Genomic DNA, 13827 nt, shown 5'->3' on the forward strand with positions numbered 1-13827 from the left:
TGAGTTCGAATTATATGTGTATGAATTTTAGTGGTTTTGTCATTTTCGTCTGAAAAAAGAAGAAAAAAAAGTAATAAATAGATATAGGTTAACTTTGAATTTAGATCTTGAAAAATAACAATAATGTGACAAAAAACTAACTACAATAAAGTCCATACTAAATGCTTCCCTTACTGGAATTTTGTGTATACAGTAAAAGTCATTCAGATCTCTTTCACATATACTATTATTTTGTCTAGAGGAAAGATGTACATCTCCATCTAAGAGTGTAGACATAGAAATGAAGTCAAATCCAACAAATTGACATGAACATTTGATGGTGGAAGCTACCATAGACCTCTTTTTCTCAAAAGAGTACTTGTTTGCTTGCTTGCACAAATTACAATTGGATACACGTTTCTAGGAAAAGTCTCTATTAAAGCTTATTATGATAATGAGAGGAAAATCAATGTTTTATTTTATTTTTTTAACTAGAATTTGAATTTGAGAAATATTGTTCTCGTGAACTTATCTCAGTTGATAGGGACATTACATTTTATAATTAGGAGTTGGGGTTCAAATCTCTGACATTTCACTTATTCATTTTTTAAAGATGAAATTTCAGCCGCGGGACTATCTAATCGGAAAAAAAAAAAAGATGAATTTAAAAAATATTCTATACATACATGTGACTCACACATACATCTTCAACGAAATACTGTAAATGAGAAGATGATCACAATTCTAGTATGAATAAATTGCCTATTAGGTTAAAATCAATCATTGTTCAAAGATAATATTAAAATAATTTCAAGAATAAAATTTTATGAATTAATATAAGAGATAAAATTAAACCTCATCTAACAGTCAAGAAACTTATGAATTAAGATAAGAGATAAAATTAAAATTATGAGCCGTTAAATTAATTCAATAGTTAAAATTTGATAACACAATAACAGACTACAAGACTATAGAAGATCGACCTATGTCAAGATTTTTTTTTCTTCCAATTAGTACTTTAATATATCTTACATAAACTTTTGATTGATTATAACTATAAGGACAAATGTCTACAAATATTATATCAAAACATTGGTGAATCAGAAGGAGAAGAATTAACTAAATTAAGAATACTATTCCAATAGTTATTGTTATCTTCATAGAATTCACTTCCACTTCCACCATCACCACCACCATTGTTAGATTCACCTCCACTTTCTGACAAACTCAAATCTTCAGAATTTGTTTTAAGCAAAAGATTAGTAAACCCTTCTTCAGCAATAACATCACCAACACCTTGATCCATTGACATAGTCAACTCATGATGAAGATTTGATGTAAAAGTCAATGAACTTTCATAACCCTTCCATTGTTCTTGATCATCACCACCTTCTTCTTTCACAATTGAACTTGAATTTGTCCCAACAAACTCAATCATAGACACAACAACATTGTTTTCATCATTATTAATATTTTCATCCTCATTGTTGTTTTTTTTGTTGTTGATGTTGCTATTTGCACCTCCTATTTCTTCACTAGTAATAATTGGTGGCACATTTTCATTGTAAGATAAAGTTGAAGTAGGAGATTCAAGATTAATATTCCAAGCCTTCAAATGAGAATTTCCACCAAAGTCTAGCTTATGATTATGATTATGATTATGTGAACGAATTTTGGATTCTCTAACAAGTCTAGCTTCAGCTTCAAGACGAGCACTTTCCCATTGAGCCATGTGACTAAGATTTGAAGCTGTTTTTGAATTAGCATTTTCACTTGATGAAAGAAGAGCATCATTTTTAGGCTTGTGTGTAATAGGATCAATTCCCATTTTTGTTAATCTTTTCTTAAGATGTGTGTTCCAATAATTTTTTATCTCATTATCTGTTCTCTTTGACAAATGTGTTGCTATAGCTGACCACCTAATTTTGCAACAAAAACAAAAAATAAAAAAATAAAACATAATGTAAACATACCAAAAAATGTTAATGCTAATTTAATTAACAACCATACAATAATAATATTCATCAACCATATTAAAAAAAGAGTTCTTTTTTTTTTTTTTATTGTACTAATTATCCAATTTAAATTTATAGTAGAAAGGTTACATATTTGTTTTTATGGTAGTGACATTATGTATCCCTTTTATTAATAGGTTAATAATATGGAAACTACAAGACAAATTATTTATTTTTTGAAAGAAATGTAACATGATTTATGAAGCATCAGAAACCACATGGGTTTTTTTATTTTTTTTGAGTGGTTGATGATGTACTAATTATCATTTTGCAATTAAAGATTCACCTTGAATAAAATTGTATGTCAGGGAGTAATAAATTTAAGGAAAATGGCAGAGAGCATAATTTGAATTATTTGTTGAAGATGGGTTGGGATAGTTTTTTACTTCTTCTAGTGAATGGGTTGGAATAGTTAGGGTGAAGAAATTGAGGGGACATTGCATTTAAGACATACCTCACAACAAGGGAATTGGAAGAAAAAAAAAAGGAAATTATAGCACCAACATAAAATGAATGATTATAGTAAGTGCTGCCACATATTAATAGTGGCATCCTTAAATATTTTGTAATAAAAAATAAATTTAAAAATTTTAGAAGAGGAAATTATATATATCTCAATGTTCACATTTTCATGAAAGAAAAAAAAAATCAAATCAATGTGCTTCGAAGAAAATGATAGGAAAAATAAAATAAAACTAATTGAAGCAAGTGAAGTAAAGGAAAATGCTAATTAGAGACTCAAAAATAGAAACTAATTAATAATTAAAATGACAACATAATAATAAGGTAATATACCAAACCTGTTCCCTAAGAGAGCATGGAGTTGAATAATAGTTTGTTCTTCTTGCAAACTAAATTTTCCTCTCTTAATATCAGGCCTAAGATAATTAGTCCATCTTAATCTGCAGCTCTTACCACATCTTTGAAGTCCTATTTACAATATCACAAAAAATTTCATTAATTTAACAAAAATTAACAACACTAAAAACATTTTGTTGTCTAATTAAAAAAACACTAAAACACTAAAAACATGTAATATATACATCATAATATAAGTACTATTAATATTCATATTCATAATATAATTTATCAAAGTGAAGAAAAAAATATTCAACAAAAATTGAAAATGCAAAGACATCATTATAAATTATTTACCGGCTCTAGCCGGTAAAGCGCGCCAACTTCCATGACCATGTTCGTCAATATAAGCTAAGAGTTTTTGATCTTCTTCTGGAGTCCATGGACCTTTCTTTAAACCAACTTTGTCACAACATGGTGATCTTCCCATTATGAATTGAACACTAAAGACTATAGTATCTTTTGCTCTTATTTATATAGAGCAAAAAGAAGAGAAGAGAAATTTAAAGAAGCTAGTGCCTATGGTGAGATAGAAAAAAATGAGAGAAGGACATAAGTATTTTAAATGAAGAGATGGGCAAAGAAGAAAGGTCAAAGACATAAATGGGACAATAAACTAATTTAACTGTGTGTATGGAATAATATCATTATTACAAAAGTACCCTTCACTTCCAAGTGAAATTATCTATGGCATATTCCAACTTTTTTGGCTTCATGGATAATATGGGAAATGGATTATTACATTTATTAATTTAGACAGCTCGATCTCAAAATAATAGTATCGATTATTTAGAAATTTTGAATGACAAATATATTATATAAAAATATAAAAAAGAAAAAAGGACTAGATAAAGTTCAATAAATTAAGGAGGTATCAGAAGTACACTTCACCAGAATTCCAAGAATTTTTAAGGTAAGACAAGAAAACAAATAAGAAAAAAACTACAAGGAAATAAGGAGGCACACAACCAATAAACTATGCACCACCACGAGAAGAAGAATATCCATAAGGAAGAGAGAGACAAAGATCAACTACATGTAGGACAAAACAACGAGATGACCTCCAATACTCTGAACCATCGAGACCCAACACAACATCCAAACAAACTACCAGTTCCAACATAAAGTTAGGTGGATACTCGACCACTCGTAAAAGGAACAGGGGGAGCCAGGGTTTTACCTAGAAACCACTTTCAGGATAAAAGTTTCATCTTATCGATCAGACACTCGATCGATAGAAAAGACTTCCCTTCCGATAGTTCACACAATTGTATGTCAAATTAACTATCACCCCAATCTTAGAGCCGGGTATACGGACCAAGGTCCGCGGGCCGACCCGTTTAACCCGCAGCCCGCACGGACTTAAGACCAAATTTTTTTGGCCCGTTTACATTTTTGCCCGTGTGGGTTGGACCGTTAAAACCGCAGGTTATGCGGGTTAAATCCGCGGGTTCGCGGGTTAGCCCGTGGCCCGCCTTCTTTTTTATATATAATTAATTACAAAATTTATCAGATATAAATAATTTTGGTCCATGTCCAAATTCAAGTTTCTTAACCACAAAAAAAAAGACTTAGTCTAAACCCTAATTATAAAAAACAACAACACACTTCAATTTTAATCACGTAGACAACAACACAAAACATCAGGATTCAAACATGTTCTTCTACTTATAATCTTTTGTTCTTTTTCACTATCTTTTACTTTGTCTTAGCTGTATATACATTTGCTAGTATTTAAAATATACATGTCCAAATGGGTAGTTATTTTTCTTGGGGGTATTTTCCGCTATTATGTTTTGAATAATTTGGTTATCTTGATGTGATTTAGTTAAGTTGAATCTGTTAATCTTTTTATGCTTTTTTGGGTACATGTAAAAAGGTTTTCTCACTAAAATGGACAGTACAAAAATGACGATAAAAATCAATTGAGTTTGATTTTAGTTGCATTACTTACAAAGAGAAGATAGGTAAATTCAATGATATCACAAACTTTATTTATTTTTATTTGTTAGTTACAATTTATATGTTATAACATAAAATTATTAATTAATATATTTTTTTAAGCTTTCATTATATCAATATTTTACTAATTTAGTTTATTTTTTGAAGAAAAAAAGTGATTTTTTATTTTTTTTGGTAATAGTCCGCGGGTTAACCGTTTAACCCGCGGGCTTATACGGACCGGACTCGGACTTAATATTATAACTCGTTTATATTTGCCGACGGGCTTGTTCGCCCCATTTAATATGTGGGTTTATGCGGGGCGGGCTAGCCCGCATACCCAGCTCTACCCAATCTATCTTTTCTACTCATGCCCGCGCCTAAGAAAGCCTAAAAAGATTCTAAAACACTACGAGGAGGAACAACTCCACCCGACCACCGAAGATTACCATACTAGTGAGATTTGGAAGCAACATTTGTTTCTCTACATGAAAGATTTGATGATATCTAATATGAGTAGTTTAATCTCTAATTTGATGAACTGTGTGGTATGATTCATCAATCAACAAAATAAAGATTCGATTTTTTCTTAATCAAATGAATTATACTAGTATAAGATCTTTTGTCTAAATGAATGAACAAATTTTTTATATTTCTTATAATCAATTGAAATATAGTAATGCATTTCTTTTCTCATAACGTTGTCTCTCTTTTATGTAATTATTGTTATTAAAAAGGATAATTTTTTTTTTTATAAACCGAGTATCATCTACTTGTAAATGCAGAGATTAATCTTTCGAGCCTGGTAGAATCCAAATAGACATAACGTTGATTAAGCTAAAAGAGATTCGCATTTAATTGTTCTCGGGTGCAAAGGGTAAAATTTTAATGTATCCTTTTTTTTTAGTACATAAATTTTAATCTATCCTATCTATAGCAATGAGCTACCAATTAGTTATAGCCATAATTTAAAGAGATGCGTCACCAAGTATTTATGGCGTAGTTAGGGCCGGTTTTTAATTATTCATCATATGGGGCCATCACTCCAAGTTTTTATTTTCTTTGGTCTATCAATGTAAGTAGAAATGTAATTTTTTTATAATTTTATATCACATTATTATTTTACTATTTTTAATTGAAATATACATATTTTAAAAGCACTCTTTAAATGCGGACAATTATATAATGTGCAATAATATGTTGGGAATTTAGGACTTTCTCATATATAGTGGATGATGTCAGAGTTAAGGGAGTTCGGAAGATACAATAAGTCAATGCTCCATGACCACAAGAGAGAGACGTCACATCTCCATTCAAAACTTTAAGGCATTAGGTTAATTGAACACCTCTCTTATAAATTCAACATTCTTTCTATACATAGTCGATGTGAGACTTAACCACTCACTTGAAACCCAACACAATATATCCACCTTTTATTAATGTATGTAAGTAGAAATGTAAATTTTTTGATGATTTTATATCACATTATTATTTTAATATTTTTGATTGAAATATACATATTTTTAACGCATTCTTTTTTAACGCATTCTTTTAATGCGGACAATATATAATGTGCAAATAATTAAATCCTCCCTTTATTTTCTGGACCATGAAGAAGTACACCACTATTGTAGTTTAAACTATAGTAGTTGTTCTTGTCAAAAAAAGAAAAAACTATAGTAGTTGTGTTCAATGAGAGGGCTATCTTCAAATTAGAATTCATTTAAATGATCTTCAGTATAGTCTAAGCTATATACAGTTATTCTTTAATACACCATGGTCCAAAGGAAAAAAATTATTTATATTACACAAAACAATTCAAAATTTCAATGAGTTTAATTCACCTATTAGCTATTGAACCTAACTTATTAAAATAAATTAATTGAGTCATAAGCTAGCTTTTGACTGAATTTAAGTTCTATATATGATCCTAAATTTTCAATCCTAAATTTAAAATCTTTTAAGTAAGTAGGTTTGACCATAACCTTGACTAAACATAGTCTTGTGAGTCTTAATGAAATTTGAATAATAGACTCTTCTCGTAGGTAGTGAATAAATCCATGCATAATTTAGAGAGATGTCACTTTGAGGTCGGCTATAGCTTATCTAAGACAACATGGTGTTCGGTCACAGGTTTAAGAACAATTTCATAAGTGAGTTGGACACCACACTTTAACCTAAAATTTTAAGGTGTTAGGTTTATGAATCCTCTCACTTATAAAGTGTTCAACCTACATTTTTCTAAACAATGTGAACTTAACCACTCACACTTGTCACAACACATGGAGTAGTTCCTTCCATTTTATGGTAAGCTTACTAAGACGTATCATTAATAATTATTGTATTTTTAATAAAATTATTTATGTTCTTGGTATAATATATATTATTAACTACTTGAGTAATTCATTCTGTATTTTTCTGTATAATATACTCCCTCCCCCATAATATAAGCAAAAAATATATTTTCACACTTATTAAGAAAAGTAAAATATGATAATTTCAAGGATGACATTTTGTGTTTTTGTTAAAATAAGTTTCATGGGAAGATGTAAAAATAGTTTTTATTGATTATTGATTATGAGGAAAAGAAGAGAGAGAGTAAATTAAGTAAAAGTCTATCTTGAAAATAATAAAAGTTGGTTTTTTTTGCTTATAATTTGGGACATGAAAAAATGATTTTTTTGGCTTATAATATGGGATGGAGGGAGTAGATAGTTAAGACTATTATTTATAAAATAATAGATATACTATTGCATTTAGCTTTAAAAATAAAATTAAATAGGAACAATTAAAAAATAGAGGAGGTAGCTATTTTTCTTAAACTACTTAAAAATAAATCAAATTAGGCAAAATTTAGTGACTGGAAAATGAAATTTTTGTCTAATTCTTTCGTCACGAATTTTTTATGTTTTTCTCTTTAAATTTCCTTCTAAATTTTCCTTACTAAATTAAGTTTTTAATGAGAGAAAAATCTTGATATTATAAACAAAAAACTAATGTTTGCATAATATTATACTACTAAAATTAAAAGTTTCTATAATACTATTATACTACTAAATCAGTAGTTATCATAATCTCTTATGTTTGCATTAATTATTATCCATTATTCAATGACACATATAGACAGTTCAATCTCACAAGTATTAACTAAAAGACCAACATTTGATCTAGCATTAGGATGAGGTGACGCAGAAGCCTATATAGAAATTATAAAAAGCTTTATTACTTTTACATTATGGAGCTACAATTGACACTAGTGAAAGAAATAATTTAAGAAGTCTAATCTATCTATATTAGAATAAAGGACTCTATTTAACTTAAAATTCATGGAAGCACTTAGCTATACTAAAAATGGAAAAAGAAAAATAACTTAGCTAAAACCAAGTTGGCATCCACTGGAGTTGATTAGTAATGGATTCTAAAAACTACAGTATAATAAAGATATTTGTGCAATTACACAAATAAATTTTGAGATTAAGTTTATGGGTCCTCTCACTTATAAAGTGTTCAATTATAATTCTTTTAATTAATATGAGACTTAACTTACAAGTAATAAATCTTAAAAAGATCCATTGGATCATTTTACGTATTAAAAAATGTATACGTAAAAGAGATATGAAATGCTATTTTTACTGAAATAATCTTTATATACCATTTATCATCATTATTATAAATGCCAAGAAGAAAAATAATTTAGACAATTTTTTAATAAATGGGGCACTCATTAACTTTTTCATAAAGGAAAAAAATAAATTGCTCGTTATGAGACGGAAGGACTAAATTTAAAATATTAATTAATCTCTTCGTTTTAAAATGAGTGACTATTTTGGATCTAGATTCTTTGTCGTAGCAGGTGCACGCAGTTGCACGTCGTAGTCAATCTCAGCCGTTGATTATTAGATCGGACGGATCGGATTAACTCATTTACAAAATTACTAGAAATGATCCTAACCACTAGATTTTGATCGGACGGTTTGTAGTTGCTACAGCGTCTTGCTGTAACAGCAAGAAATCTGTTTCCGACTATTTTGCAACAAAAAAAAATTATTCCAAAATAATTGACATTTTGAGTTTTTTTTATATCTAGTTGTCTAGTGGCTAGAAATTTCACTTTAAAGGTGAATACGTGGAGTGTCCGGGGTTCGAACCCCGATTCCTGCATATATAAGATAGATATCCCTACTAACTGAGATAAACTCACGGGGACTTGAATATTTTTTACTACCATAACTATTATAATTTCTATTCTGCCTCTAATTAATACTACTTATGTCACCTCTCATTCAATATCTTCCACACTTTACATTTTATATAATAGTAAATAAATCAATAATGGAAAATGCTAATGCCGCAAGGAAACAAAATAGAGTTTAATTGATATGCACCGACGGTGTAAAATAGTTTTACACGATCGTCCAATAAACAACCACCATTTTGCCATGTCATATCAAGAAAGTGGGGTGAAGTGGGGTGATGTGGCGGAAAACATGGTTGGTATTGATTGACGGTGTAAAATTATTTTACACCGTCGGTGTATTTAAATTAAATCCAACAAAATATAGTATGTTATTTTAGAACTTGTATAGTCAAAAGTACAAAAATTAAGAAAGTAATTTTTACATTAAATTTATCAATAATGTAAATTTTCGTTCAAAATTATCCTAAATTATTAAGAGAGAAAAATGATAAAAGTTATCTTTTATATGTTTTCTTATTAAAATTACTTTTAGTAAAATTGTTTTATTTTTTGTTCATACATTTTATCTTAATATATATATGAAATCACCAATTTGATCACTCATTTTAGAAAGTAGGGAACAAATACCAAGAAACTTGAGGTGCCAAAAAAGGTGAGCACTTATAGTTTATGAGCAAGTGTGATTTAATTCTATGGAGAACTATTTGTAGTAAAAATTTGAACTGTGAGGGGTATTTTTGTAATTAACAAATGAGGAAGGTTAATTTATTAGGGTGGGGGCTCTAGGGTTGCGGCAGGGGATCTTGAATGATTTGGTATAAGCAAAGACAAAAGATAGGGTCCCTTTTGATGAGAAAAAAGAGTTAAAAACTTAAAAATAGAAAACATAAATGTGAGTGCTTGTACGTGGTGTGAGATGCATATAGGTTGCATGGATCCAACACTCATATTGGCTGCAGAAAGGACAATGGGGACACCAACTTAAATTTTCTTTGATCGTTGCCAGCTCTAGTATTGCAATGGTCCAGCATTGTCTTAATGAACCTATTAAATGAGTGACTATTACACATGTTAATGTTATACAAAGTCCCACATGGTTGATATTTTGTCAAAATTAAATGAAGATCCATCACTAGTGAATCAATTAGACTAAGTTTTCTAATAGTACTAGTATACAACACACAAAATTACATTGGGTCATATTAACTAGTGTTGCAGGTAGGGTTGGGAATAGGTCAGGTCGGCCTACAGGGATCTTAAGTCTGGCTTGCTGAAGTCTGACCTTGCATGACCTGTTTATTAAAAAGGTCAGGTTTAGGCTTTGAAAATAGTCTGTTTACTTAAATAGGTTAGGCTTAGGCTATTAAAAAAGCCTGTAAAAGCCTAATAGGGCCGCCTGACCTGTTTATATTTAATAACTACTTGTTGAGTATGCCTTGAAATCTTGGTCACAAGAAGTCAGAAAATCATGTTTTTTGGAAGATTCTGCCTGCTCACGCCCAGGCGTGGGAGCTGGCGCCCGACGTGCAGAATTGGGCTCAATTCTGCCTGCTCACGTTCAGGCGTGGATCTGGCGCCCAGGCGCAGCGCGTGTTGACAACATGTGTTGTTTTTTCGTTTTTTTGGGAAAAATCTTTTCTTTGAGTGCACTCTGACTTGAATTTGTTTTAATTTAAAACAGATTTGTTTCTAGGATTTAGGCATATATTTTTTTATAAAATACGGAGTGCTTTATTCATAGAAAAACTAGAGAGTAGAGATGTAGGGAATCAATTAGGATTTGCCGCCGACACAAGGCTAGGGTTTTGGAGAGAAACAAGAGAGGTTGTCTCTCGGGTTCACTCTAGGGTTGGGCAAAGGGGATTGATTACACATTGGGAAACACTTATCAAATCGAGTCTCTTGGCCACGGAAAGAGATTCGAGTTTTGGGTAGAATTAGGATTAATCCTTGTAATCCAATTGGGAATTTATTATGTAAAGTTACTCTTTGATTATAGTGGAACGGATGGGTTGCTCTCTCCCCAGACTAGGTCCTTGTAATATTTAGGTAACTTTTACGTTGAAAATAATATTTTTTATATTTTATAAATATTGACTACACAAATTTCAATGTAGTTTTACTATATTGAGTATTGTTAACTAATACTCTGGGAGAACTAGTTAATTACTCCCTCCGTTCCAAAATATAAGAATTTTTTGACCACCGTACGTATGCCAATACATACTTTTGATTACGAATATCTTTAATTCTCTATTAGTAAAAATTATAGAAATTTGATATTTTAAAAATATACATCGAAACAAATCAAACAAGATCTTATATGATAATATTTACATTTATATAATTTTAGAAAAATACGGTCAAAACATGACATATAAATAGTACATTTAGTCAAATAATGTCTTATAAAATGAGACTGAGGGAGTAGCATTTTCCAATTACATTATATTCCATTTTTCATCATAAGATTCGTGGCATTTGTACTAACAATGAATTACATTGATACAAGTGGTAAGGATTGTGAAATTATTCAAGCAAGTGGTTAGATGATGAATCTTTAACTCTTGCATATGAAAAAAATTCAGTTGTAATAAAAAAATTTATTTTGTGTGTTCCATAAACTTTCCGACGAAGATTAATGTTCAAAACTTTGATTAATTTCAATTTTTCCCTTTTGGTCCATTTTTATTTCATTTTGGCCTTTTAATTAAGTTTATTTGCATACGAATTTTAAACTTCAAAACTATCATTATATTTTCTTAAGATCTATGAATTTTCAAATATATGGTCTTTCATCTTTCTTGCATTTGAATGTTACATTTAAAGTTTAAAAATTCATATGCAAATGTACCAAGCCTCATCCACTTAAAAATGTTCACTATACTACCCCTACAGTATAGTACTCAAGCCACAAGCCTCATACACTTAATAGATTGGTCTCTTGGATTTTGCTCTCTAGGTTTAACTACCAACAATTAGTGTTTTCTTTTGAGAGTTGCACAACAGAAAACGTTACAAGCTGGATTAAATTGTTCCATCGGATATTAATAGATGATTGAAACAGAAAAAAAATTAAATATGTTTTTGGTCCTTATATTTTTTCAGAATTTTCGTTTTAGTTCCTGAAGATTTTTTTCACACTTTTAATCCCTAAAGTTTTTTCCATCAAGATTTTTAGTCCATACTTTTAACTTTGAAGTTCGAATTGCATGATCTCTACAAATCATACAAGTAGGAAACTTAATGCAAAGAGGAAACAATTGACCTTCAATTAGGCTGGAAAAAGAAAAAGAAACTTACGTGGGTCAAGCATTCATAGAATCGCCGATATAAAAGGCTCACAAAATCCCTCAGTTTTTTTTTAATTGTCCAGTTTCGTTACGTGTAGCATTTCTAAATAACTATTGATTTGGTGTTTTAAGGATGCGATTTGTGAATTGTACCCTTTGTCAATTACTTGTACTTTTTTCAATAAAACTAATTAATGGTATATATTTGAAAAACTAATTAATGGGAACCCTAATGGGTCATCACGCTATATATAAGTTATGGTCCCCAATATACAGCAAATAATCTCTTCTCCCCATCTGAAGAGAACTCAAGGCATTAGGGTACCGGTTGAGGAAGAACCACGAGCTAACGAATGCTCGTCGTCCGTCTATCTCTTTGTGTTTCAGGATTGCTATCGAGAGACTCTGCGGTTAGTTCATCTAAGGGATTCATCATCCAGGTATTCATAATACTAATCCTTGATAAATCAACATGTCGTAGATACTATCAGGGACGGATCTAGGAATCTATAAAACGGGGGCCGAAATAATTAATTAATAAAAATTAAATAAATCATAATAATTATAATAGTACTTAAATATGCTTAATAAAAAATAAAAAATACACTACATTGTTTATCTAAATTGTACACGATATTGTTCTATATTATAAAATTCATCAACAACTGAACCGTATTAATTAGTTTGAAATTCATTTTCTATCTTATTTCTCAACCTATTTTTCACAATCTTCGTATAGCAAGAAAATAATTTTTTACTTATAGCAAACAATCAGAATTAACTTAATTGAATTTGGACTTTTTTTTTGGTGAAGAATTGAATTTGGACTTTAATAATGTATAATATATATTATCAAAATATTTTAAAGTAAATTGTTACAATTGCTATATTGTGGGTGCAAGTTTTGCACCAAACGGTCGTTACTAATCTTTTACCACATCTCTCAAATATCAATTTATGTAGTATGTATCAATAACAAGTATATTATGAAGAAAAAAAATATGACAAGAGGGGGGGGCCTCAGCCCCTACTTGCCCCCCCTTATGTCCGTCCCTGGATACTATTTTATATACGTGCTTATGTTTATTTGGTTTCCGCACTAAAGTAAGATTATAGATTTAATCTTTGTAATTAAGAGCATGTATATGATTAAAAGGGTAAATGCCTATTTACCCCTGCAAAATTAGGGTTTTTTTATTTACCCCCTGAGTGAATTTTTTTTCTGTTTATCCCCCTACAATGTTATGATTTTTTCATTTTGCCCCCTAGATGGACAAGTGGGCATCTGACTGTGCCTCTTTGCTGACGTGGCATGTACACGTGGAAATACATTAAATTTATATTTATTTTTAAAAATCCACGTCAGTTAATTTTTTTAAAAAAATAATAATAATTAAAAAAAAAGATTCTTAAATTTTTTATTTTTTTTTATAATTTTTTTACTGTCAAAAGAGTAATAATTTTTTTTATAAAGCAAAAACTCTTAAAACTTTATTATTATGTTTTTCATAATAACTTTTTTTTACTATAAAAAAAATTATAA

The 13827-nt window shown here is 29.8% G+C and overlaps 1 protein-coding gene across 1 annotated transcript; it reads right to left on the reverse strand.

The window, feature by feature from the left end:
* Nucleotides 1–1003: 1003 nt before the first annotated feature.
* Nucleotides 1004–3440, reverse strand: LOC123905715 (transcription factor MYB16-like). The gene is made up of 3 exons (XM_045955419.1): nucleotides 3150–3440; nucleotides 2795–2924; nucleotides 1004–1898 (listed from the first exon to the last, which is right to left on the reverse strand). Exons 1-3 carry the CDS (start codon nucleotides 3280–3282, stop codon nucleotides 1064–1066), a joined length of 1098 nt encoding a protein of 365 aa, XP_045811375.1. The 5' UTR covers nucleotides 3283–3440; the 3' UTR covers nucleotides 1004–1063.
* Nucleotides 3441–13827: the final 10387 nt, after the last annotated feature.

The sequence above is a fragment of the Trifolium pratense genome, linkage group LG2, assembly GCF_020283565.1.
Source record: "Trifolium pratense cultivar HEN17-A07 linkage group LG2, ARS_RC_1.1, whole genome shotgun sequence".
NCBI classification, from domain to species: Eukaryota; Viridiplantae; Streptophyta; class Magnoliopsida; order Fabales; family Fabaceae; genus Trifolium; species Trifolium pratense.

Bases quoted from the DNA above. Each gene is read 5' to 3' on its own strand.
- LOC123905715 (XM_045955419.1), bottom strand. From the start codon at position 3,282: ATGGGAAGATCACCATGTTGTGACAAAGTTGGTTTAAAGAAAGGTCCA. The intron at 2,925-3,149 runs GTAAATAATTTA...TATTGTAAATAG, and splicing joins CGCTTTACCGGCTAGAGCCG to GACTTCAAAGATGTGGTAAG. The intron at 1,899-2,794 runs GTTTGGTATATT...TTGCAAAATTAG, and splicing joins CATGCTCTCTTAGGGAACAG to GTGGTCAGCTATAGCAACAC.